Source organism: Netta rufina (genome assembly GCF_964035555.1).
Source record: "Netta rufina genome assembly, chromosome: 8".
In the NCBI taxonomy this organism is placed as follows: domain Eukaryota; kingdom Metazoa; phylum Chordata; class Aves; order Anseriformes; family Anatidae; genus Netta; species Netta rufina.
Window position 1 is genome coordinate 6,841,974 of NC_140131.1, and position 25,705 is coordinate 6,867,678.

Genomic DNA, 25,705 nt, shown 5'->3' on the forward strand with positions numbered 1-25,705 from the left:
ATTTTAAACAGATGACTTTTCTACCAAGCAAGAGAAGAGCTGTTTCCAATGGCAGTTACAGGACTGAGTTCCTTTTCTAAACATAGTTTCTGCCCAATGGTCAAAGCATAGACCACAGAGAGATCTGTAGCTCTGCAGATTTCCTTACAACATTCAATAAACTGTTGTACTTGGGTCTTCTCGTTTCTAAGCGAAGGCCTGAGATTTAATGTTGGACTTGCATAAAAGTCAAAAAGCAGAAAGCAGGCCTCAGCTGGATTTCAGTAGGAATTGGCCACTTTCATTATAACAAGATGGCTAAGAGAATTCAATTCAAAATGTTGGGAACGATTCATATTTGTCAAGTTCTAAGAGGTCTGTGAATAGAGACACTTTATACATGCTTAAATTTATTTAGTTATTTGTTCTTAATCTTTTGCTTGTCACACTTGAAACTATTAATACATCAACCAAGCACAATCACACAGCAAATGAACGAATTAAACTAATGCATTTTGCTTAGCTACAACCACACCAACCCACTGACTTATCACTTATGAATACTACAGTACTGTCGAAAATTATTACTATTTAATATGCTAGTGTTGCTAGGTTTGAACCTCTTTTCTTTACTTGAGAAGGATTTATACTTGGTGCTTCTAATTCTGCCGATTTAAGGAGTTAAATGCCTCATACATTCCAGGTAAAGGAAACAAAATAAGAAACAAACATCCTTTCAAAGGTTCATTTTTAGAAGTCAATAACACCATGTTTTCAAAAGGCTAACACTGCGAAAATCCAATTCCTTGAACACTGATAGCCAGGAAGAAGAGGTAGCATAAAAAGCTTGTCAGGGTTTGAACCATTGGTTGGAAGCAGTGTTGCTAGCACAACTGCTTCAGCTGTGCCAAGGAATTATATAGTGCTGGAAACATACCCAGGCACTCTTCTGTTTGCCATCCAAATCATTGTACAGTGCTGTGAAGTAAATGGCATCCCACCATAGACCAGAAACGTGCCAAGTATTTGGCTGATACCCTTTGTGAATGCAAAGCAGTTCCCAAGATGTATCTGTGAATATCTGTAGGCAAAATGTGATTTGGATGAATCAAATTGATTTTTTGTTTATACTGTTGCTTATTATTCCATTTTTACATTTTTTTTCTTACCTTAAAAATCTGTTTAGCACTTTTTGTGTCTCTTTTGAATAGCCAAATAAATAAATAAATAAATAGAAGCTATTTGTTATCAGACTTAGAATAAACAGTACTGTTATTCTGTCCTCTGTGGCAATTACCTAGTTACTGAAAATATCAGAAACCTAGCAGACACTTCGCTTCAACGTAGAAGCAAATGAAGTAGGACAATGTTTGCACTTTAATTACTTTTCAACCCTTACAATGTGAAGAACTTTGAGGATAGGAAACACAGGAAGAGTGAGTTGGGGTTGTTCAGCATCGAGAGGAGAAGGCTCTGAGGAGACCTTACAGAGGCCGTTCCGTACTTAAAGGAAAGATGGGGACAGACTCTTTTTAACAGGATGTAATGATAGGACAAGGGGTAACAGTTTTAAACTAAAAGAGAGTAGCTTTAGGTTAGATACAAGGAAGAGATTCTTTACTCAGAGGATGGTGAGGCACTGGATGAGGTTGCCCAGAGAAGCTGTGGAAGCCCCATCTCTGGAGGTGTTCAAGGCCAGGCTGGATGGGGCTTTGCGCAACCTGGGCTGCTGGGAGGTGTCCCTGCCTGTGGTGGTGGCGAACTGGATGATCTTTAAGGTCCCTTCCTACCCAGGCCACTCTGTGAGTCTAAGGAAGGTTAACTCTGTTTAGTGGTTGTTTTTTTTTTTTCTTCTTCAGTTGTTTTCAGTCTACATCCGTGTCAAGTACTTGTAGCTAAATTTTGCAAGGTCAACATGAGGGTATCAAAAGGAAGAGTAAGCAGTATCACTGAATACCATAACCAGAGTGCAGAGTATGTGATGGTCCTCAGAGAACTGATGGACCAGGGGATGCAGATGCTTTCCCACATTTTCAGGTACTAGAGGGATGCTCATCCTTTTTCCTCGAGACTCCTTCTCTTGTATACTTTAATCCTCCTCTCATTTGGCTAGAGAGTCTCCCTCTAGCTTTGGAAAGATTTGAGAATCCAAATGAATCTATGAATAACACACTATTAGTCTTAATAGCTCTTGTTTTGGTGAAAGAATATTTAATTTTTGGTCCCTGAGACATTTGGGAACGTACAATGAGTTATGACTTGTTCCCGGGCGTGTGTTTTATACATCAATTCACCCAGGTGTACTTATTAATAAACTCACTTAAGCAATTCATATGCATAAGTTTTAACCACTGAGTAATTAGTGAAAGCATTGCCAAGAAACTGGAAATTTGGGAAATGTGTCATTATTTGCATATCAGTATAAAGCAATTACTAAATTAAAGAGTGCACGTTGTGACAAACATGAAGCTCCTTTACTGTTGCTTTGTCAGCGCACATTAACATCAACTTGATGTGAAAGCCTGGCTTTCTCTGCGTGAACTAAAAATCCTAAGGCAGAAGTACACAATGAATCACCCAGAGTTTGGAGGCTAGCACGCTGAATTGCCTTGGGGTTCAGAGTGAGGGAAGAAAAATCTGATGTAAAAGACCATTGAGAAAACGTATCAGTGGAAAGTAATTAACTCAAGATCCACAATTAGCCTCATGGTCCATACTTAACTGTGTTCCAGGTCTTTCAGCGTTTATTTAATTCTGTTACCCTGTGTTTCAAATAGCCGCAAATGGCTTGGCAGATTTTTCATCCTTTTTAATATTTACAGTTTTTGTCTAAGAAGAAGAATGAGCTCTGTAAGTGATCGTGGGTATTTATTTCAATCTCTCACATATATCTCTCTCTTATTAGAGTCTGTTGTTCAAGTAAATATTATTTCCCTTTTGTTTCCTTTAACCATATTTGTGGTTTGAACCAAAGTGAAGTACTACAGTATCTGTCCTTCTGCTTTAGTTCCTAACTTGCCTAACTAGGCTTAATGAAATGGGAAACAATCAAAACCAGGGATCGCTTTCTCATTCATTTGGCTGGCAAATGAGAGTGATAAACTTCACAGTAATTCGACTAATGATTAACCGTAGCAGAAATTGGCATGTGTGTGCAACCAGCGTACCAGGGCTGGGTGTTCTCAGAGGACCAGACATAATTTTTTCTCAAGCTTGTACAGAAACTCTCAATAGGGTTTTGTGAAGTTTGCTTTGTCCTGGTTGTTGCTGTGGATTCAGCATCCCTCATCTGGTGTCTCTCCTGAAAGACAAAACTGTCCCGTTCAGCGTGCCGTGGGTTCTTCGCCAGCCACGTCTGCACTCCCACCCCCGTGCTATGTGTCCACAATCGATCCCAGAGCATCTTTACTGTGCTGCTGCCTTCAGCACATCTCCTGCAGATCACCCAGCATTGAGCCTACGTGGTGTGGAATAAGGAATAAGAGTTGTATTTTTAATGTACAGCCCTTGGAATAAACTGCAGAATATGCTGGGAAAATTAAGCCTAGCAGTCTCTTAATACTCATCTGTGGAATTTGTTAAATCTTTTGAATTTAATTTGGGACTCTGTTTTCAGTTCAGATCTTGTTTAACTTTTGGGCTCAGCGTTTTAACCCTGCAGCATTCCTTTGTGATTTTAGTCTTCACTGGAGTTCAAATACACACCATGGGAATACCGCTGAAATCCTTGGAATGGGTTTCCTGCAACCTGTGTTGACAGGTTTAAATTACGTACTCTGACACTGTTCTTGTGGCTGGATTAGAAACTTTTTTTTAAAGTTAAACCTGCGATAAGTAATTGTCACAGCGCGCTGGTACAATGCTAATTTGAAGTGACATGTCCAAACTGGCCTCAGTAACATGAAGAAACCTAACAGGTGTGAGGGGTGGATCTTCCCATGGGCCCTGCTGAACTTCTAACAGGGGAAAAATAGTAGAAAAAGTGAAATGAACCTTGAATAAAGCTGTCAGCAGTAATTATCTCAACAACACTTTGTGAGGAGTTAAAACAAGCATTGCTGATTTATAACCTGAACACACTCCACCCTCGAGATTTTTTTCATCCAGTTAGTGTTTAAAATGAAACGTTGACTACCTGTCAAGATTTTTTTTTTTTATTGAAGATGCATAATGAAAATGAAGTTATTTTCCAGAGGAAGTTAATTTCAAGGGCTGTCAAATTTTTAAACACTTCTGTTCATTTTAATATTTGTACAATAGTTTTGTAAAACAAACAAACCTAGAGCAAACTTGACTGTTTTTCCCAGCTAACGCTATTTGATGTCAAAAGATGAAGTGGCTAACCTAGAATTACACCCACTTCTTATTGTTGTTCGAGGAGGGATAAGGGTTTACCTGGTACAAAGCTTTTGTTAGTTGATTTTTTTAATTATGTACTAAACTTGAATAGCAATGTCTTGGTGACCAGTATAGGCCAGTCTGCGCTCTTCAGTTCTGTATGGTAAATCTCTGAGCCTTGTAATTAATCTCCCAGTACAAACGGGCCTCATTTCTGCAGATTTCAAAAACAATTAAAAAAAAAACACAATCACATTTGATAGACTTTCTTAATTGTAATGTGGCTTCATTTTAAAGGGGAATAGTTGCTCGTTGGTGGGAGTACACTTGTTTTATGTATACAGTGTGTACTTCAGCTTGTACAGAAGTGATTTTACTGTCTGTTGTTACTAACGAAAGCATACTTATAATTCTGAGAAAACCAGTTCATAGAAAACCTTTAATTCCTTAAAGTCTTAAATGTGGTTGTGCATGAATTCTTAAATCATATATCAATTTTGACTTCATTCACTGAGAACAGGATAGTTTATTTAATGTGTACTTAAGCAGTGCTAAGTGGTAGGTTGGGAAGTGCTGAGCACCTGTTTGTTCCCAAGGCATTTTGTGAGAGTTTGTTTGAGCACGGGCTGCCCACGCATTGGTAATAATGCTTGGAGAGCTAGACCTGTGGCAAGAGCATATGAAGGAGCTGCTGTGTCGGAGCGTCGTTTATCTTGAAACGATCAGATCCTGAGTGTCCTTAGAAAAAGCATGAGTTGTTGTGAGTCTGCCACCTCTTTCCTGAACGGTTTGGCTTCACCTCTGTATTTGGATCTCCAACAAGGGTTGGACCATGGAGCCGTCTAATGATCTCTGGAGAAACCCAAGAAGCTGCCAAGGAGTTGCTACACTCCTGTTTCCCCTGCCTTCAATATTCATATTCAGGGGCTGTGCTGGCTGTATTTAGAAACCATTATTTTCTTAAACTGTTTATGTAGTGGAAAAACTGCCAGCTCTTAGATTTCAAGCATCAACGCACCACTTCCACTGCCATCATTTTCTTGACTTTCCTCCCTTCACTCTTCACATTGATTTTCCAACATGCCACATTAAATACTGTCTCCCTTTCACCACACAAATACTTCTTTCTTTAGGTTTTGCTTGTATATCAAATTATTACTTTCTATAATCTCAGAGAAGATAGGTTGCAAAAGAGAAATGACAAATGGAAATGACAAATGGAACTTGGAGCAGCAACCTCAACTGTGGAGCAGTCTGACCAGTCTTGCTCCAATGGTGAGCAAAAAGAAGAATAACTTATTTTCCAAGCATATCAAATAGATTGCTTTATAATTTGTCTTTCCAGGGAGTTAAGTTAGGTTGAAGAGGTCTGCAATTCCCTGAGTCACTGAGATTCTGACTTAAAGACCTCAGGGCTGAGGCATAGGTCTCTGCCTTCATGTAGCCCTGCAGAAAATGTATTTTATTCTGATTTTCCTTTCTGCATGGTTAGTGTGGTAATCTTTTTGAACAGGGAAATTAATTTATCTGATGAGAGAGAATTTATCAAGAGAGAGAGATGACATCTTTTTTGGCTGGGAAAAATGAATTTGTTTGAATTCGTCTGAGATCTGCCAATCAAGATTATCAATGATGAACATGCCTTGCAGACATCTAAACAGAAGTCTGTCTGTCTAGACCAAGAAGCCAGAGAATTTCTCACTTATTACAGTTTTACCTGCCCTGGCTGAAAGGACAGTGAATGAACTGAAACTGGATGTGTGGCTTCTTTACAGGAGCCATGCTATTCAGCCAAGAAAATCTAGCAGAGCAATGTTCTTTCTCAAGCTTTTTGTTCATATAGTTGTCTTCCAAAATGACCAGGCTTTTTCCCTAGCTTTAAGAAAACACGGAAGAAAATGTAGTGTCACTGACACTTACCATACTCAGGGAATTAGCTTACACTAATTAAAAAAAAATTAATAATAATAATAATAAAAAAAAAAAAAACAGATATAGTAAGCTTAATATGAGAACTGAATTGCTTGACAAAGCTTCTTCCTCACCCTTCTATCCTTACCCCGTCTCTTACCTGATGGGGGGGGGGGGGGAGGGGGGAGCATTATAGTAATTACTCCAACAAGAATAATCAAATTATATGGAAGTGAAATATTCACAGTAAAGATTCCTGCCAGTCATCGAGAGTTTTGCTGTGGGCATCTGCTCTAGGTTATTTTGAATGACTGAGCATGGTGTGTTATGAAATGTACTTGTTCATGTTTGTTTCTTTATACATTAGCTATGTATCAGTGAGTAAACCAGTAGATGAAAAAAAATAAGCATCTCGCATTATGAGCACACTGAAAGTGCTGTCACATGAAGTATTTGAATCAGGGTTAGGTTTCAGTCTATAGGCAGCAGTGCATTCACTTCTGATTAAGAATTTCTTGTGTGATGTATGTATTATAAATTTCCACATATGTCCTACAGCCTGATATACAGCTTCTAAAATGAGCTCTTGTTCAGCTGATGACCTCTTGATTTATAAATATTCCTTTGGGGATATCATTTCTGCATTTGTTTGTTTCTAACACAAAAACACAGCTAGCTGTTACTGACAAGCTAGTTACGGCCAAAGCACCAAATAGTGGCCACAAATGTCTTTTAGGTTGCTGAGCTGGTATATAATTATCAAGGGTGATTAGAGGTTCGCAGCTGTGATAGAATTCCCCCTGTTAAAACAGCTCTATTTCAAAGATCCTGACTGTTCAAGCTTAGCACAAGCTTCTTCTATTCTTAATTAAAAATATATAAAAATATATTGCAATGACTTCAGAATGCGTTTAATAATACTCTGACCATTGCTGCATGCTGCTGCTGTTTCCAGAGCAAAAGAAATGCCTCTGGGTTTCAAGATGTTTGTATAATCTCTATCAAAATTTTCTTTCACAGAGTGAATAACAATATTTTGGCATATTTTTCTGGAGATAATCTTTCACTTATTAAGCAACGTGTTGGTTGTATAATGGTAACAGCAAAGGCATACAATATTCTCCAGTGGATACTGAGATAACAGCTCTACTGCATCCAATGACTTGGTTATCTAGCTAGGGCTCTGTAGTACAATGCATGCTAACAGATTTAGCTGCAGAACAAACAGATAATATGTGGGCTTGATTTGCCTCTTGCTCAACAAGGGGAAAACAGGCATTCCCAGTTTTCACTAGAATTAGTATCAGTACCGAGAACATTAGGTGAAATTCTGGAATCGAGTGGATGTGGTGCTCTGAAGGTGTTGCCTTACAGGAAGGCAGATGGCTGGCTCTGGTGCCTCATCGTCCTGGGCTAATTAGGAAAGTTACCACAAACAGAAGTTAGAGATGCTAGACTGGAAGATTTGGGATTAGGTAATCTCAGTGTTCTTTAACTCCTTGAGATTACAAAAAAAATGAAAGGCATAATTATGTGCTTTGTATGCTAAAAACAAACAAACAAACAAAAAACAAAACAAAAAACCACATTTCAATATAAGCAAGTTTTGATTCTACCTATTCCCATCATAGAGTTGGAAAGGATGCATTAGAGAGGATGCACCTTCTTGGCAATCACACATGGAGTGACACCTTTGGGAAGGTTTCTTTCTGTGGCTTCTTCCATCCAGCTGTGCTAGCGAGTGCAGCTGGTAAGCTGCAACCCTAATTTCAGCAGGCCATTTCAGGATGCTAGAACTGAATGGCAGCTTTTTAAGACTTTAATTCCTTTTGTCTAATATACTACAAGCTGACCTTAAGTAGGACTGAGAATTAGTCTTTTCTTTTTTCTGCACGATTTATGAAGGAGAGTCAAGTATTGGAAAACATGCTTTTTTTGTACACCAGAATTTTGTTTGCTTTCCTTATCTCTGAGTATTAAAGGCCAAAAACATGGATTATTTTCCTTCACCTCAGGAGGAAACCATGCTTTCTTGGAAAATTCCCCCATTTAGTTCTCTGTTGAAGCAGATCCTAGACAGCCAGAAATAATTCTGCATTTGAAGTATTGCTAGCTGAATGATTTGACTGATTCATAGCAGTCAAATAATACAGAAATAACATTTCTTGTTATGACTTCTGCTGGATTTTAATATAAATGTAGAACTCAAAAAATCAAAAAAAAAAGCTCACTGCTCTTGTAGCAGTCACTCTTGTGACTGCTCTTGTAGCAATCAAATACTTAACAAAGAGGACGAAATAAATCAATGTTCCTACTTGACTTAAACATTATTGCTTACGGTTGCTTGTTTTCAGTGTTTCTTCCTAAAAGAACCTGCTAAAGATCCTGGACTCTTGTCAGAGATTTCGCTGGTCTTTGCCCATGTTGCCCTTCTGGAGGTGACATGCTTTACGATGATAAGCACCAAGAAGACAATTACAGGGCTAATAGATATGTCGGTAAACGCTGTGCTTCGGGGGCTTGTCTGTTTTCCTACCATAATTTATTTTTTTAAGCAAGTCCTGCTTTCATCCAGGCAGCTGACAAGAAGAGCCATTCTCAGGGCTTTATTCAGATTACCGGATTGCTAGAGAGACCTGTACGTGTATTTATGTGGGAGTAAACAGGGTTTCCAAAATGACTGTAATAGCTGAGGACGAGGAAGAAGATCCAGTTCTTTACAGAACAGTTTAAGCTGGCCACTTTGGATCTCTATGTACCTTCTGCAAGGTATTAGAAAGCTCCTAGAGCTTGCCTTCTTCCTTTCTTCATTAGATACGGTTGCAATTAAAGCTTTTTTGAAGTGCTGTTTTTCTTGATCACTGTACGGCTGGGTTTGAGGAGGAGCACATTTGTCAAATCCAATTACTACTTTCCTTATTCAGTAACGGAGCTTATAATTTTTGTATCAGCAGTTCTCTGGTTTTTATGAGCTAAAAGTCATCAGCTTACTTTCAAGCTTAGCAGATTCAGTATGTGAGAACGTAGCGAAGCCACCAAAGATTAACGAGTAGAAGCGGGTGCCTGGCAGCTGCAGTTCTCTGCCGGTGTCATTGCTTCGTGTTCGTGCTACTATTTATCTTTCTCAGACCTTAAATGTCTTCGTTAAATATCCCCGGAGTGGTACAAGGCTCTGAGTTTGCTCCTTCCTTTGTAATTTCAAAAATCTGCAAGAGTGGGAATTAAGTCGTACCAGCAAGCTCTTTTAGAAGATTGCAAGCTTGTAAGATTATGGACTTGCAATTTTTCTAATTTTTTCTGAGCTTGTGAAGGCAGCACTCTGGATTTGCATGCTGTGAGTGATTTCTCTTCCTGATGCAGCTGCAGACATATTTGTATCATGAAATATTTGATCAAAAAATGGTCTTTTGGTTGTTTGAGAGCATATTTCTAGAATGAAAATTTTTCTACATAAAAACGATGCTTTCTAACAGGAGCAATAACCTATTGTTTAAAGCACCCAGACTTCAAACTCTCTGGACTTGGCAAATACTCCCAGGTCTGGAAAGTTCTTGGCAAAGAGTCCTCTGTGTTCAAATCAGAAAAGATGTCGCTTGACTTTATCCCCCAGTTATTGATGCTGGCAATTAAAATACAAATCACCTTACACTGAACATTTACAAATAAATATAGTATCTTAGCATTATAAAGCATGAATTTTAACATTTGGTAGCAGTCTTTCTTTGAGTACTTAAAATATTATTTCAGGTATCCTTGTGTGCACGTTAGTCCAGGTTGTGCCATTACCTGTTTGTGTACCAGCAGCACACTAATATCTGTGCTGTCTCCTGAAAGGATTATCCTATTGCAAATATCTCTGAAATGTTTTTGAGGCTTCAATCTTATTTCCTCCTCATTTAGAAACTAAAGGAGGCCAAAAGGGTGATTTTCTAAACTTTCAGCAAGTATGAGCGCTGTATACCCGGTGCTGGACAAGAGATCTTGCTTTTCACTCAGATTCTTTCTCCACCTCATGGACCTGACAAATGGGAGATCTTTGCAGTAGGCCTTTGTGTGTGTGTATATCTGGTGCTTAGAAAAATGGAATAACAGTATTTATTTCTGCTTTAATGTCGTATTTATTCCATAATCTGTATCTACTAGTCCTAAGAGTCCTGTGTATGTATCTTCCAGTGTCTATTCTTGTGCGCACAAAAGCCATCTGGTTCAAGCTACCATGCTCGTACAGAGGTGGTTTTCATGTGGAAAAAGAAAACACTCTGAAAAAATTTATCACGTTTTGAGTTTTATCACAAAACGGCTTCATGGGTTGAGAATACTGGAGATCAGGTACTGAGGCAACAAACCAGCATTTTCTGTTTTGGAATTGGTATAAGATCATGTCCACCCTCCTGGGAAGATGAATGCGACACAGCAGTTCTTACATCTAACGTACTGCAACCTTGTCTGGGAGTAAGCAGATGCAGTATTTAGAAAGAAAAATCACTCCAAGAGCAGCCTGATGCCTAAACATTTCTAGCCCCTGAGACACTTCAGCAGATGCTCCCAAGTGGCCTGCACTCAAATATTTGAGGTTTGCTATCTGTGGCACTGGACTGAGCTGCCTGAAAAGTAATCTTTTGCTTAATATTGATGTTTTTATAATTTCCAAAATAAAGATTAAACTTTCTGGTGCAAGAGTCTCTCTTGAGAGAGGACTGTCTCCTTTATCTCGGAAGAAAGATAACTCAGTTCTGGAGAGATGTTCCTGCTGGTAGATTACTTTAGAAATGAAAGGCAGAGCTTCTCTTTTCCATAGCCTTTGCTTTGCATAAACTTCTCAAAGTCAAAGGAGAGGGCCATTTCTCACACAAATGTTCACAAAAAAAACCAACAACAACATTCCAGCAACTGTCTGGGGAGTAGGATGAAATGTGCTCTGATGTTGAACCCCTTCTGCTGTTAGCTCATTTTTGAGAGACGCTTTGACACTATAATATAGGGTTGCAAATTAGAATTGCAACACCCTGCTATTGGGCCAAGTGATGAAGCAGCACAATAACTGCTTGCTTGATCTTACCACTCTTCCTTTAATGTGCATGTAAAAGATACCAGGAGCCTTTCCAGGCATCTGTCAGGCTATTTGATGCTGTTAGGGAACTGCAGGCTGTGTGTGGTTAGTGTGCGTGCGTGTGTTTTACCAGGATTTCAGACAGTGTGGGAACCGTAGGGCAAAGTTTCAAGTTTTAGAACAGTCAGGTTTTGTTTATTATTTACGACTTATAAAAATGCTAATTAAACTGGGGGATTATCGCAGCGAATACAGTTCTTAGGCTCTTGTCACAGGAGTTTCATAGGTAATTGGACTTGACCTGTATGTCATCTTCAATATTTCATTTGCTCCTGAGTATTATTACTCACTTCCTTTAAGATGATAGCTGGGCTTTTTATGCAGCTAAACTTCTGTTTAACCTCGCTATGAGAATGTGACAGTAGGCTAGTTCAGACAGGTTAACATTCATTTGGTAACCAGCCTGCTTAATCAGCCCGCTTCAACCTGCTGCAAATTAAATCTTTGTGAGTTCTAGCAGACAAGTGATAAAGTCATTCTGAATTATGTATAAAAAATAAATGGGGTATCTTCGGTGCTCATGGCAGTAAATGAAATTTAAGGCTTATGATTTATTCTTGGGTTTTTGCTAAGGATGATTGAAATTTAATTTACCTTAAGGTTTTTACAGTCTAATTAGGAGGGTGCTGTCGTCCTGAGCCACTCTAAGTGGCTCATTCTGTCCCCTCTCAGTAGTAATAATTTTTGGACGATCTAGAGGATCTTCTCCTGTCCTCTAGGTGTTTCTTCTGAAGGACCCATTAGCTAGAAACAATACTTTGAACACAAAGCCCAAACTGCCTACAAGTCACTAAGACAGAATCGAATATTTTGTTGGGTTCAGATTCTAAAAATAATTGGATTTGTTCCCAAAATGAATGAGCTGTATTCATTTAAGAGCTATCAGTGCTGTAAATTTACCCCACATGCTATCCAGATTGGGCTTAGCAGCTTCTGAAGATTTGTTCTGGTCATCAGGCTCACTTGGAGAAAGGATAGATAGGCTTTCCAGGAGAGGGCAGCAGGCTGTGTACATGCTTAGGCTGCGTAAAGAGACGTGTGGAGGGTGCTCTAAAGGACAAGAGTAGCACAGGCGGTTCTGTTGGTAGAGAAGTAGGCGATTCTTACTTGTAGTCACGTTAAGTACAGTTTTAAATGCAGTGTACAGTCAGGTCTTCAGACCTGATTGGGTGCTTGCAGGCATCTGATCAGTTTGTCTTTGAAATGATGCTAGCTTTTTTCTATTTGGTGTCTCCTTGATTTTAAAAAGTTTAGATTTAGGCATACAGCAGTAGGTAAAAGTACTGTTTCTGTTGATACTGATTAATGAACGTTTATTGTGCCTGTGCTCACTGTAATTTCACCAAAATTGCTGGGTTTGTGTGTGCCCTTATTTATATTAGATATATAGCATGAGCCTCTGACCTTATTTGTGATCAAGACGAAGATGAAATGCATTTTGAATAGCCATTGTGACAGTCTCTTACAACTTCTGACAAAAAATTGTTTTCCAGTTAATCAAATTGGTGTTTTGTGGGTTTTTTTGGTGTTATTTTTTTTGTTTGTTTGTTTTTTTTTTTTTTTTTTTGTTTTTTTGTTTTTTAATGGCTTAACTGTTTTTAATTTGTTGTATCATTGCCTGTCATTTTTATGTTAACATTTGCTTATTGGTTAGGAAGGAAAAGTGAACTACACGTAGTTCCTCAAGGCATAACACTTTTTTTTTATTTTTAGGCTAGGGAAGGAAGATATTAATATAGTCTTAATATGAAAACAAAACAAGTAACTCTGATAAGATGGCTACTAAAAATTACAAATTTAAACAGCAATTTGAAAAGTTAGCCTAAACAAAACAGAGTCAAATCAATACATCTTTTTATTCAACTTTGAAAGATTCTGTTCTTGTCCAGCTTAAAACAAGAGAAATTACTTGTGACGGTTCAGAGTTCAGTTCTGATTTAGGAAAAAATAACAGTTGAAGATGGTTTTGAGTTTGAAGTTTGTTTTGTTTTGAGTCTTTGTGCATACATACCTTTAAAACTATTCTGCTATAAAATGTAAAAGTATCCACAGTCATCTTTTTTTTTATTATTATTTTTTCCCCCAAAAGCATCTTTATCTGCTGGTCATACAACTGTTCCTGAAGACTGTATATAGCTAATGTAAGAACAACAACAAAATCCTCCAAATCCTAAAATTTGATATAGCAGCTTCATCTTCAGGTGAAAATAAGTCTTAGCACTGTGCACCTAACAGAAGATACTGTTATATATCTGCAGTCACTGTGCAATAATGGCTGTAGTTTCTTTGAATGTTTTTATGTAAGGAATCATTTTAGTTTTCCAGGCTTCATACTTAATATTTGTATAATTAATTTGCACTTCTGCAATGAAGTTGTTAATATGAATCTCAAAGCAATCTTAAAAAAAATAAATTAAAAAAAAAGAAAAAAGACCTCTCAATTGAGACTATGGCTTTAAAAAATGATCATTGCTTTTTTTGTAGATGACTCTAGCTGTATCGGGACTGACTTTTCCTTGCCATCGACTTACAGTTGGAAGAAGATCTTCACCTGTACAAACGAGGGAACAGTCAGAGGAGGTAAGAACATCTTCATTTAACAAGATAAACTCTAGAAAGAAGCAGGGAAAGCTCATTTTGCCATGATTACTGTTCTTTCTATTGTCAAATACATCAGCAGAATTGCATGTTAATGAAAGAATCTGTTCACAATTCCTGTAACACATAACTGTGACGAAGTAAGGAAGTGGGTAATCAAATCATTGAAGAAAAAGAGGAAGAACAAAGTAAGCAAGCTGCAGTAAACATTGGAAAATATTCCAAATTAAACAGAAGGTTGAAATATTTTAAAATACTAACGGAAAGAGATGTTTTCAGATTGTATAAAGTCACCTTTCGTTGTTTCCAATTATTAATAGCTTGTATTAAAATTTCCAGTGCTTTTGTCTTTCCTCAAAAATTAAATCAATATAAAAGCAGTTTCTCACTTCCCACACACTTCTTACCATTTCAGTTAGAAAACTGTAATATGTATGGTTTATCTTGCTGCACAAAAAGAACATATTTCAATTACTTAGATAAGTTGAGTTGGCAAGGTGTAGCGGCGAGGTATGGTCAGGGTGCAGGCCTGGATATAGGATATATAGTCTGTTGTACGGTTTTTTAAGGTTAGAGGATGGTCAGACAATGTGGTTCTAGCTATACCTAAACCATTTAGCAGGTCAAATAGGTAGTTATAGTTCTCTTCCGAGATCTGCCACCATAGCTATTTAATTGTGCTTCTTTATTTTATTCTTTCATAATGATCTGATTGAGTTTGCCCACTTCATAGAATTTTGTTGTTGACTAGTTAATTCAGTAAGTGTTCTTATTTGAACTGTTTTGGTATGTGTAGCTATTGTAGGGAGAGATCTGGCATGGTTTGAGCTCTTTGTTCCTGTCATGGTCGTTTGGAGCCATGACATATTGTGTTGCACCTTTAGGGATTCGTGTAAATTTTCTATAGTGCACTGTCACCGTAAGTTGCAGGTCAAGTGAAGCTGGAAAAGGTGTTCTTGAAGACAAGTCAGTATAAACACAAGTTAACATTGAATAGTTAAAAATAAGGCTTTCTGAGCTGTTACATATTTCAGAGGACATGCAGTCCAAAACACCCGACAGTGGGAGTTTGGCGGCACAGATGGGACCTTAGCTTCTTGTGTAAAAATATTGATTTTTCTCCTTTGTGTTATGCCAAAGAAATCAGCCTGTCATTCAACATGCAGTAGTCTGTTGTGCCAAGTTAGGAGCATGGATTCTGAATTTATATGGAAGGGATTGCAGTAAGATAGATAGGTAGCCTTCTGAGGACAGTCCCCCACTATAAAAGTATAGCTGAAGTAGATCACATCTAGATATTGGAACTTAGTGGTAGATTTTGTGGCTTTTCTCACTCTAATTCAGTTACACCACCCATAGTACCCTTAGATGGAAAAGAAAATTAACTTTAGATAAAATTTGCTCAACTTTGCTCAATTCTGTGGATGCAGATCCAAATCCTTAGTTATTTAAATAATGCTTTTTGTCACATAATGCTCTGTCAGCAATAATTCTGGTAAAAATTAGATCTTATTTGTAAAAGGTAACCTGATAAAGCTCTATAAAATAGTAAAATAAAATGCAATATACCAAGTATTTTCTTAAAAATGCATACGTATTTTTCAGCATGTATTTTGTATTTCACTGAAGATGATGGCTGTAATAGAGGTTTATGGTGGATTTTGTTTTTTGTTTCTAAATAGCAATGCACCGATGTTCATATGGTCAGTGACAGTGATGGAGATGATTTTGAAGATGCTACAGAGTTTGGAGTTGATGATGGAGAAATGTTTGGAGTAGCATCATCTGCCTTGAGGAAATCGCCAATGAGTAAGAGTTGAAAGCTAATTGACAATTAACTGGTAGTAATAAAGCACTAGGGGATGCAGCGAGGTATGACGAGTCTGCACAGAAAAAAACAGGAAAGTTTTTCTATAGGACCATTAGAATTGTTTGAGTCTCGTGTATGATGGGTGTGTTAAATAAGAGTACTGGAAACGTAACTGAGAACAATGAACACATCTTCCCATGGAGGAAGCTTCTTCGTAACCCCATGATTTTAGGTTATAGTTGAAGGAGGGTGATTTAATGCTGAGAAATGGTGATCTGTAACCGAATGTACTTGTAGAAACCTAGATTTTCCTGTTTTGAAAATTCTACAGATTTCAGTTTTAGCATCTTGTGATGATAAATATTTTGAGGTATATACATTTAACAAGTTTCTTAGTGATTATTTGTCCTTGAATTATGAAAAGAATCAAGCAGGAACAGTCAATTACTTCCTATGTGCTATTCGATATATACTCTATTTTTTTAGGCTAGCCTTGATGTTATTATTACCTTAAAAGTTTTTGACAGCAAAGTTATGTCACCGTGATGGCATGTGAAACTTTTTAACATTATGTTTAGGAAGTTTAAAATAATAATACTACTAAAAAAAGTAACTAGAAATATTGTGGGTCAAGCCTTTCAAGCCAGTCCTTTCATTTTAATATATTAATGTAAGTCCAGAGTGTTAACTCTGAACAAGTGATATATCACATTACACTGGACCTGAGGATTTTACTGTTTGGAAAGCCTGAATATATTCATGAGAGTGTCTGGAAATTCCATGTCTTTCCAAAGGTTCGTAGTCTTTCATGAAATTTATATGGTCTCTTGGTAACCACTTCAGTAAGCTGTAAACATAAAAAATCCATGAAGCAAAGTGAATGCGCATATTAAAATCTGTTTCCATAAGGTTGTATTTAATTTATTTTATTTTTTTTAGTGCCAGAAAATGCTGAAAATGAAGGAGATGCCTTATTACAATTTACAGCAGAGTTTTCTTCAAGGTAAGCTCAGCCTTACAACTGTGCAATTCCTGTTAAAAACTAAGTTAAATTTAGTAAATAATGAAAATAAAAATAAACCAAATGTACATATTTTCTTTTATAAGGACACTCATTTAGGCATCCTTATCTAATTTACTTTAAGCTTAACTTTGTTAGATCTATTTCTGAAATAGCATATTTCTCAGTCCATTTTAGAGTAACAGATTCTTGCCTTATTTAATTTGCTACTAATTAATATCGTTAATTATGTAGGAGTCCAGAAGAATGATAAAGAATCTGATTATGTATACTAATTTTAATTTGGTATTCAGGAACAAAAAGGCTGAAGTTGATTAATATAGAAGAATATATACAGAGTTGCAATAAGAGCTTTCACAAAAATGAAATGGTTGGATCAATCATTGCTTTTTAAAAATAAAATGCTGCTTTTTGTTTAACTTCATACCACTGGATCTTACACTGTTAAACGCTTACCTCATTTAATCAGAAAGGTAGAAGCTGCATAATGTACTACAAACTAATGCAAAGTTTACGTGCCTTCTGTTTTCACCCCTGTATAAGGAAATGTACTTTTTGTATATAAATGAAATGCATTCGTGTGTAATACAAGAATACACTTTAGTTAACCTTTAAAAATACAGTAAAAGGAAGAAATATGTTATTATTGAAAAATATATATATTTAGAAATTAAGGTGTCTATGTTTGTAAAAAGTTTTTATGGTAAAATTTGTAATGTAGCAATTAGTTACTTTAAGCTTTTGAATGCTGGGGGACAGATTTGCTTTAAAGGAATATTTAGAAATGTAATACTTTATCTTTTAAGTGTTTAGCCAATGTGTTTTATTAACAGCATACATGAAGAGGTAGAATAATGAAATTACTACTTTAGTATTTTTTTTTTAATTGAAATTTTTATCTCAAATAGATATGGTGACTGCCATCCTGTTTATTTTATTGGATCATTAGAGGCTGCTTTTCAAGAAGCCTTCTATGGGAAAGCTAGAGATGTAAGTGTTACTTCATTTAATTTAGGGGAAAAATGGAAATTGCTGCACGTTTTATCACTGTTTAAAAAGGTAAACTATATTTTGGAGTTATGTATATTATTTGTGAATAATTATATGGTTCATTGACCAAAATGCTTACCCTTAATGTTGTTGAAATTACATTGAATAACTCATGCTTTCTAATTATTCAGGCTGTACTTTTAAGTCCTGTAGTGATTGGTAACTATGGGGGCAGGTTTTTTTCTCTCTCTCTTTTTTTTTTTTTAATTCTCCTCCCTTTTCTTCCTGAAATAATCGTGTCCTAGCCCTACTTAACACTGGCTGGGAATCTCTTGGTTGACAAGTTCAACATTGCATGTTGGTAACTCCTTTGAAGGATGGCTAATGAAATTGTAAATTTATATTTAAAGGTGTCTGAAATACAGTCCTTTCTTTCTTTCATTCGTTCTTTCTTTTTTTTTCTCTTCATTTGTACAGCCTTTATCTGCCAAGTAAATTCCAGTACTAAAGCTTGGTTATTTAGGTTTTCTGTCCATCCAACCAGACATCTCAAGTTTCTGTTATTCCGTGCACAGTTGTAAAATCAGTATTTTAATAAAATTAGAATGGGAATAGTTTATTTAAGTTCTGGTGACTTGAATTCACTAAGGAGAAACCCAAAGCCTTGCGTAATCAATCATAGACAAAGCTGAAACACAAACAAAGTTATGCTGTTTAAATTTATTTTTGGTTGTCTCAATAGATATTTAATTTTAAAATGAAGAATTTTGTGGCTTCCTGTAGTTATTCATATTGGAAGGAATAGCTATGTTGTGCTAGAGGATGTTATGATCAGTATGCTATGAATCTACACTGTGTAGCTTAAGTGAATGCTAACTTGACATGTTGTGGACACAATTTTCTTACACTCTAAATTTAGTGAATATTTTATGACTGTATATGGATTTCAGGGCATAAATGTACACAGAATAATTCACTGGCAAAGTATAAATTTATAGCTCATTCAAGTGGAACAGTATGTGTTTCAAAGAAATAAAATGATGAAGTCAACTTGAAAAGTTTTTGTGTTAAAAAGTTCACTATGTCATTTCATCAGAAATGGTTGACACCATCACTGTAATGGAAGAGAGCCCATTAGGAGCTTTCATAAATACAGTTTTATACCTCTAAATCTGATACTAATGCAGGACAGTTGTTTTGTTTTTTTAATACTCCAGGTACTTCATATACTACTTGCATGGCACATCTGAAATCCACACGACCTTGCATTTCTAATATTTTTTGATGTATTTGGACTAGATCTACATCAGGATAAAGTAATACAATTAAGAAAAGTGTTATTTTTATGACTTCTTCCTTTAAATATTTTTTGGAAAAATTGCCATAATTTTTAGAAGCTGTTATGCCTCCCAACTACCCTGTGAAATGTCATTGTTTTGATTATAACATTCTGATGTAAAGCAAAGGTATGATAAGGGATAGAAGCCATTTATTTTTATTATGTTTTCCTTGTTACAAACAAGTTTTTTCAGAACCACCTCCCAGAATTCCTAAGTGAGGAAAGGGATACATTATTTTATATTTTTGTAACTTCATTTCATAAAATAGTTGAATAAGTATATCAGTATAAGGAAAAAGCTTAACAGAAAACTGCAACCTGACTGTCTGTCTTCTAATTTATACTATGGAGGGCACTTAATTTTACCAGGGCAACAGATGAGCTTCAGGCACCAGCATTCTTCACTTGAAGTGAGAAATTGAGTTCCAAGAGTAAATAAAAACAAGATTGAAGGTTTAAATCCTCTGCTAGGCTTTTTGAACTTATATACTCATTAAATGTTTATTGGAGTGGTGGGATTACGAAGGATTTGGGTAGCTTCATCAACTGGTATATACTTAATCACTAAGTAAAACACTACATTTGATAGAGTGTTTCTCACGATGCCACACTCAATCCATCTTAATGAAAACCACTTCAAACTGATTTAATTTGAGAGCACTTGGCAGCAAGAGTGCTCAGAGATCTTAGCCTTTTCTTGACAAAATCTCAATGCTGTCCAGAGCAGAAGGAGCACTCTACAGTTCAGGTCCAGTTAGACAGCCATCAGCTGTGTTTTTAATCTGTATAGTGGATACTTTCTCCTTCCAAAATAGCCTGTTACATATGAACTTGAAGCCTTTTTTCAGAAACATTTTAGTTTGGGTTATTTTAAGAAAATCAATTTATGTCAGAACATATATTTTAAACACAGATTTTAACATATAAAATATATGTCAGAACATATATTTTAAACATAGATATATTTCTTTTACAGAAAATAAATGTTTTTCTGTTAAATCTTTTTTTTTTCATTCATTGGAAATGAAGTTAATTCATAGCTGCATAAGAAAATGTTATTTGAAACACCTTTTAAACACCTTTTAGAAAGGTTAGGTGTTTGTCTGTTTACCTGTATTTTGTTTAGGTTTTTATAGCTCTTTACTTTGAGTCATTAGAGTTAAGGTTAACACAAATGATGGGTATCTTGCTTAAGAGCAAGTGCTACCATGACAATGCCAGTTCTAGGCAGAGAGATGGGTTGAGGTCAAATATAGCTCTGGTTTAAAAAGTGTACATACTTCTTACACAAAAATGCAGATATAGACAAGCCAAGATACAGAGTTTTGCCTTTAACAACTGATGTCCTTGGTCCTTGTGAACGAAATCCCCAATTACCTCTTGCAGCATGATGGTTCAGAGCATTCTGTGTTAATTTCTAAGGCTTACTTTGTAACACAAGAAAATATTTTCATTATTAATTTGTAATTGGGTCAGGAAGGGAACGAAGGACAAAGATCTATTAAAATAACTTATTTTGTGAAATTATTTCTCTATTTATTGTGCCCATTTGAAAGAAACATTTTGCTATCATACTAGTTTATGAAGAACAAGCTTACTCTTGCTCAAGCACCATTGTAAAAATAGCTAGAACAGATGCCAGAGATGAAATCTTATAATGCACATTTATAAGCAAGATGTTTGCAGGAGGTTTCTTTCCAACTGAATGCAGTTTATGGGTGCCTTATGCTCTGAAACATCAGGGGGTTTATCCTAACTTAGGGTGGTATTACTTAATCTCTATATTGAATTTCTGTAAGCTATTTCCTTGAATAATACTAGAGTATTTTCTTTTATTTGAGTTTGTTTACCTTTTTATCTTACAGGTGGTTGCTACTCTTTTATTATGAGAAAAGGATAAAGGCATCTGCTTTACCTTTTCAGTAGCTCTTATGTTTTTATACCTCTGTCAGATCACCTCCTGCTCCTCTCTCAACCTTTCTGTCCACTGACTTCTAATAAATATGTGAAACATCTCTCTTAGCACAGATTGGTATTGTCACCTCAATATATACTCCTGCATGCTGAAAATGAGCCATGTTGTTCTCTCTGAATTCTGTCTTTTAGGTTCAATTTCCTGGCAAAACCATTGCTTTCACATATGGGTACTTAATTTCCTGAATACCTAGAAGAAAGTATGCTCTTTCTGTGATTTAGCATGATCAAATAAAACCTTTTTTTTTTTCTTTTTTTTTTTTTTTTTCCTGTTTTTCTTTTCAGGTGGTAGCTTTAGTATTCCTTCATACAGGGTTTTCTGTTGTATAATTTTTATCTGCATAATGCAGAAAACTGTGCTTCATTATTATTCCAGCTAATTCAGTTCATACTGACCTTTTGGATCCTTGAAGTACCCTCTCCTGAGGTAGTCTATGCCAAGGATGCACCAGCCTATGGGAAAATTGAACAAGACTGTTAAAGACTACACTGAGTGCAATGGCTATAGGACAGCTTTTTGGTTTAGCCCTTGTCGTCTTTTCTTTCCTAGATGAAAGATTCTCCCTGGCCAATACCTTCTTAGGCCCAATGAATGAGTTTCTGCAAAGTGTAGTAAGTTTGGCATATGGGTGAAGAAGGGACCTGTTCTAGAACAGTGGGTAATTACTGATTAGAGGAAAGTCTAGGCAGGTAGCCAGTGAGGGAAGGGAGTTCTGTCATGCAGGAGGTAGGATTGAATGTATTCTTGTGTATGTTCCCTAAATACTGTGGAGCAATGTGGAGTACAGCTTCACCACCACCTTTTACTTTGACTCTGGGCACATTTCAAATCAAATCAAATCAAATCACTCCTGCTATGTTTTATGAGGGGCTTGAGTGTATGGCATGTGGTAGTTGTGCTTTGAAAATGATTTTTCAGTTGAGCTGCGTGGGAGTCTTAGAGGTTAAGTGACTACTTAACAGATTATAATTTGGTGTCAATAACCTGTATGCCAGTCTACACAGTCTGGTTGTAGAGGACAGCTAGAGAAGTGTAAATCTAGGTACCCAGGAAGAGTAAAGCAGCTGCAGTAGCATAGATGTCAGTACATAAATTCCAGTTAAGCCCCATGTTAGTCACCTACATTTACTTTCCAGTCTTGCCTGATGTATTTGTTAGCAGTTCTGTACTTACATCCTTAAATTGATTTTGAAATAGATAATTACCATTTAGAAATTTTTGCTACAACATATCAGCTTAGTAGTCTCATCGTGTCCCTACACACCCTTTATTCTGCTTCATCATTCATATGGGAAAGGTTAGTCTTGGGTATGGATGTATCTTCAACGGTCTCTGTACTTGATATTAAACACTGAAAGTTTACTGAAATTGTCTGCCACACTCAACATTTTCTCCTCTTTTGAAGCTTATCTGAGTTCGGTTTTAATTACTGGTTATTTGTTGCACTATGTAAGATATCACTACAAGTTCAATTGATTGAAATAGAGATACAACAGTATAATAGGATCAAATAGCTGGAACATGAAAGTATTTTAAATCAAACTTAAAATAAAGCACACATTCACATGGGAGAGTGGTTAACCATTTGAACAGCTTTTCCTGTTTCGTCTGGATTCTCTTTCACTGAAGGTTTTACTGAAATATGTAAAATAATTAACGTTGGAACTAATTTAGAAATGCCCTATGCCATGTATAATACAAAAGACCAGATCAGGAGATTCATCTCCTGATGATCAGGGATCATCTCAGTCTCACTTAGGATCTTACAGGATCCAATTCAGATCTTTTTCTACAGCGCTAGAAGCTGGTTACTGCCCCTTGTTTATGTCTTTGGTATCTGTGTCCTTTCTTTTGACTGGTGCAAGGGGAATTCGCTTATCTTTAGCAGGTTCTGTTCTGTTATTTGTAATATACAGGAAAGGCTTCCAATGAATCTCTGTCTGCCCTATTCCTGCTTTGATCCTTTTTCAAAGTGGAATAAATACTAATGCATATCACCTTGGTGTGTTGCAGAGGGTTTACATTCTGCTTAGGAAAAAAGACTGCACATGATAAAGTAGTTTTGCTCAAGGAAGTTGATCACATGATCTCCAGGATCACTTTAGATAGGTGGATCAGATTGTACACATCAAAGGCTTAAAGATGTGCAAAAGTGTCCCTTTGTTCCTTTAAATTAGCTTTTACTATGTAAAACCTGGAGGAAGAATGAAGATCATTAGCCTACCAACTTGAAAGAACATTCAAGTCTCTAGCACAAGTTATGTAGTGAATGTTTTTGTCTCAATCATTACTTGAACTTGTAAAGCTGAGATTCAGAAATAGACATCCAGGTCTGTGGTTTTGCAACCCTTATGACTTTATTGCTTTTCATATTCATATTCTTCTGTGCTATCTGAAAGTTCCTCATGTTTTAGGAACTGGCTGAGAAGCTTTGATAATGCATTACTCTCTCAGCGATGATCCAATTAGTCTCTCAATCTCATGAAGATACGTGTTTCATTCTGCCACAGGGACAACTTGGCCTTCATTTCAGTGTCCCTCTACAGCCTGTGTTTCTTTCCAGGGTGCCACATGCCACACATGTTCCATCAACAGATCAAAATCAGGCAGGAAGGGGCTGCAGCACTTCCCAGCAAATTACATGGTGGTGGGTGTGGGGCACAGGAGCAGGGGCAAGGCCAACTGCATCTTGTGCACAGTCTGATGGCAACAGAAGTTCTAGAAAAAAATGCTTGAGATCTGGATGTGTTTTCTTCTTTTAAAGTATTTAGATAAATCAGATGCAGAAAATGGTTAGTGCCTCTTCCTGATGTCCCATTTTCCGTTAAATAAAATGTAACCTGGAGCTTAGAGCTAAAGCATTTAGGACCTTAAGTGTTGCTGATAATGAGGAGGCTTAGATTCATCATGTCTGTAAATCCTGTCCCCTTCTGAAAATTCTAGTACATGACTGCGTGGTTTTCATCATCAACATCCTCTGAAAAATACATCCCTAGATGGCTTAAATTCTTAGAAGCCCATCAGATAGATATTCAGTACTTAGAACCTTTTCAGTATGCCGTACCTGGGGACTAACAAAAGTTCTTCTCATTGTTTTTTTTCTTGGTTAAAATTTTGTGCTAAGTATATAACCCTGAAATCATTATGTTTTTGAGACATCCAACACAGAACAGACTACTGTTGCATTAATAGTCTTCTTTTATGAAAGTCAAGACTGTTCAAGAGTTTAGTAAGCCTATTTTATTTGTATTGACTAAAAAATTCCCCGTATTAGTCATCATAGAATCCTAGAATTTACTCTGATTTTTTTCAAAAGTCTAGAAATAATAAAAAAAAAAACACTTTTTACAATATATACTACCACGTGTTAATAATAATAATGATAATAATAATAATAACAAAACTCCCCTCACCCCCCAAAACAGCTTCAAGCCTTTTGCAATAGCACATTTTTCCAAGCAAAAAATATTCTTGCCTTCTATAAGGATTTTTCAAAATGATGTTTCAGCACTTTGTCCTGTTACCACTTTTCATTGTTCTTGCAACATGCCTATGCCCAGCCTTAATATTTTGGACAAACTGGCAGAAACAAATATAGTCTGCATATATGGTGCTTAGTCTTTGCCTAGCAAGATTTGTTGATGCAACAAAAATTACATTCACTTGTAAAGCAGCTCAATGTAAACATCTATTGTGTGTGTGCCTGTTTTGTTTACTAAAATTTGTCTGTAAATCTTTAAGCCTAAAACTGTACATATTTTGAAACATTCAGTTGTATGGAATCTCATATTTAACAGTTTCATGGGGTTGTTTCTTTGGAACTAAAAGTGTTTCTCAAGAGCCTTTTTTTTCTACTCGCTCCCCGTGAAAAGAGGAGAGCAAAGCCATCCGCTTACCACAAAGCAGTGCCACCACAAAGGAAAGATTAAGGGTTTAGAGAGAGGTCAATGTGGGTTTTTCTCTAACTAAACACTTTCCTAAAGTTTCCTTGTGGAAAAAATAATGAAGTCATCTCAGAGTTTTTAAAGAATTTTTATTTCTTTTTCACCGTCTGCATTCGCTTGTCTTCTCAGCATGGATGTTTAATCTTTCTAGGCTTTGTGAATTGGTCCAAATGAATAAGTGGTGAGCTGTCTCTCTAGGAGCTAGAGGCTTATTCTAAGGCCCTAATCACTGAGTAAACACATCTTTGCCCTCCCTCTCTTACAAGTGCTATATAATAGTCGAGATTCTAGCACAGTAACCTGGATATTGCAGGGATCGACGCTTTGAAATGCAGAATGGCTGATCCTCAAAAACAGACAGTGCCTGATCTTCCCCTGCCTCTTTCTTCTTTTTAAATTAAATATCACCACAGAAATGCTGTTTTATTGCTTGATATTGTGCATTAGTGCCCTGGATTTTCAAGTTTAGTTTCAGTCAACATTGTTGCCTGCACTTATATGGATCTCTGCATGTTGGGCTTATTAATGGCCCTTTCTGGCACATGTGTACTTGGTTCTGAAGAACATTTAAATTAAATTAGTCAAACATTAATGCAAATTACTAATCCCTTTCCCAAAGTCTAATGTTCAAATGTATTATTCTTTTTATAAACAGTCATTAGGTTTTATCCAAAGCAAGTATTTGAGGTT

At 36.5% G+C, this 25,705-nt stretch overlaps 1 protein-coding gene across 1 annotated transcript in view; it reads left to right on the plus strand.

Annotated features, from left to right (window-relative positions):
* FAF1 (Fas associated factor 1) overlaps positions 1 to 25,705 on the plus strand; it is a 158,226-nt gene that overhangs the window by 85,624 nt on the left and 46,897 nt on the right. The window contains exons 9-12 of the mRNA XM_084290700.1: positions 13,823 to 13,918; positions 15,619 to 15,745; positions 16,686 to 16,749; positions 17,676 to 17,757. Coding sequence (XP_084146826.1) covers positions 13,823 to 13,918; positions 15,619 to 15,745; positions 16,686 to 16,749; positions 17,676 to 17,757 — 369 coding nt within the window. The remainder of the gene's footprint in view (positions 1 to 13,822; positions 13,919 to 15,618; positions 15,746 to 16,685; positions 16,750 to 17,675; positions 17,758 to 25,705) is intronic.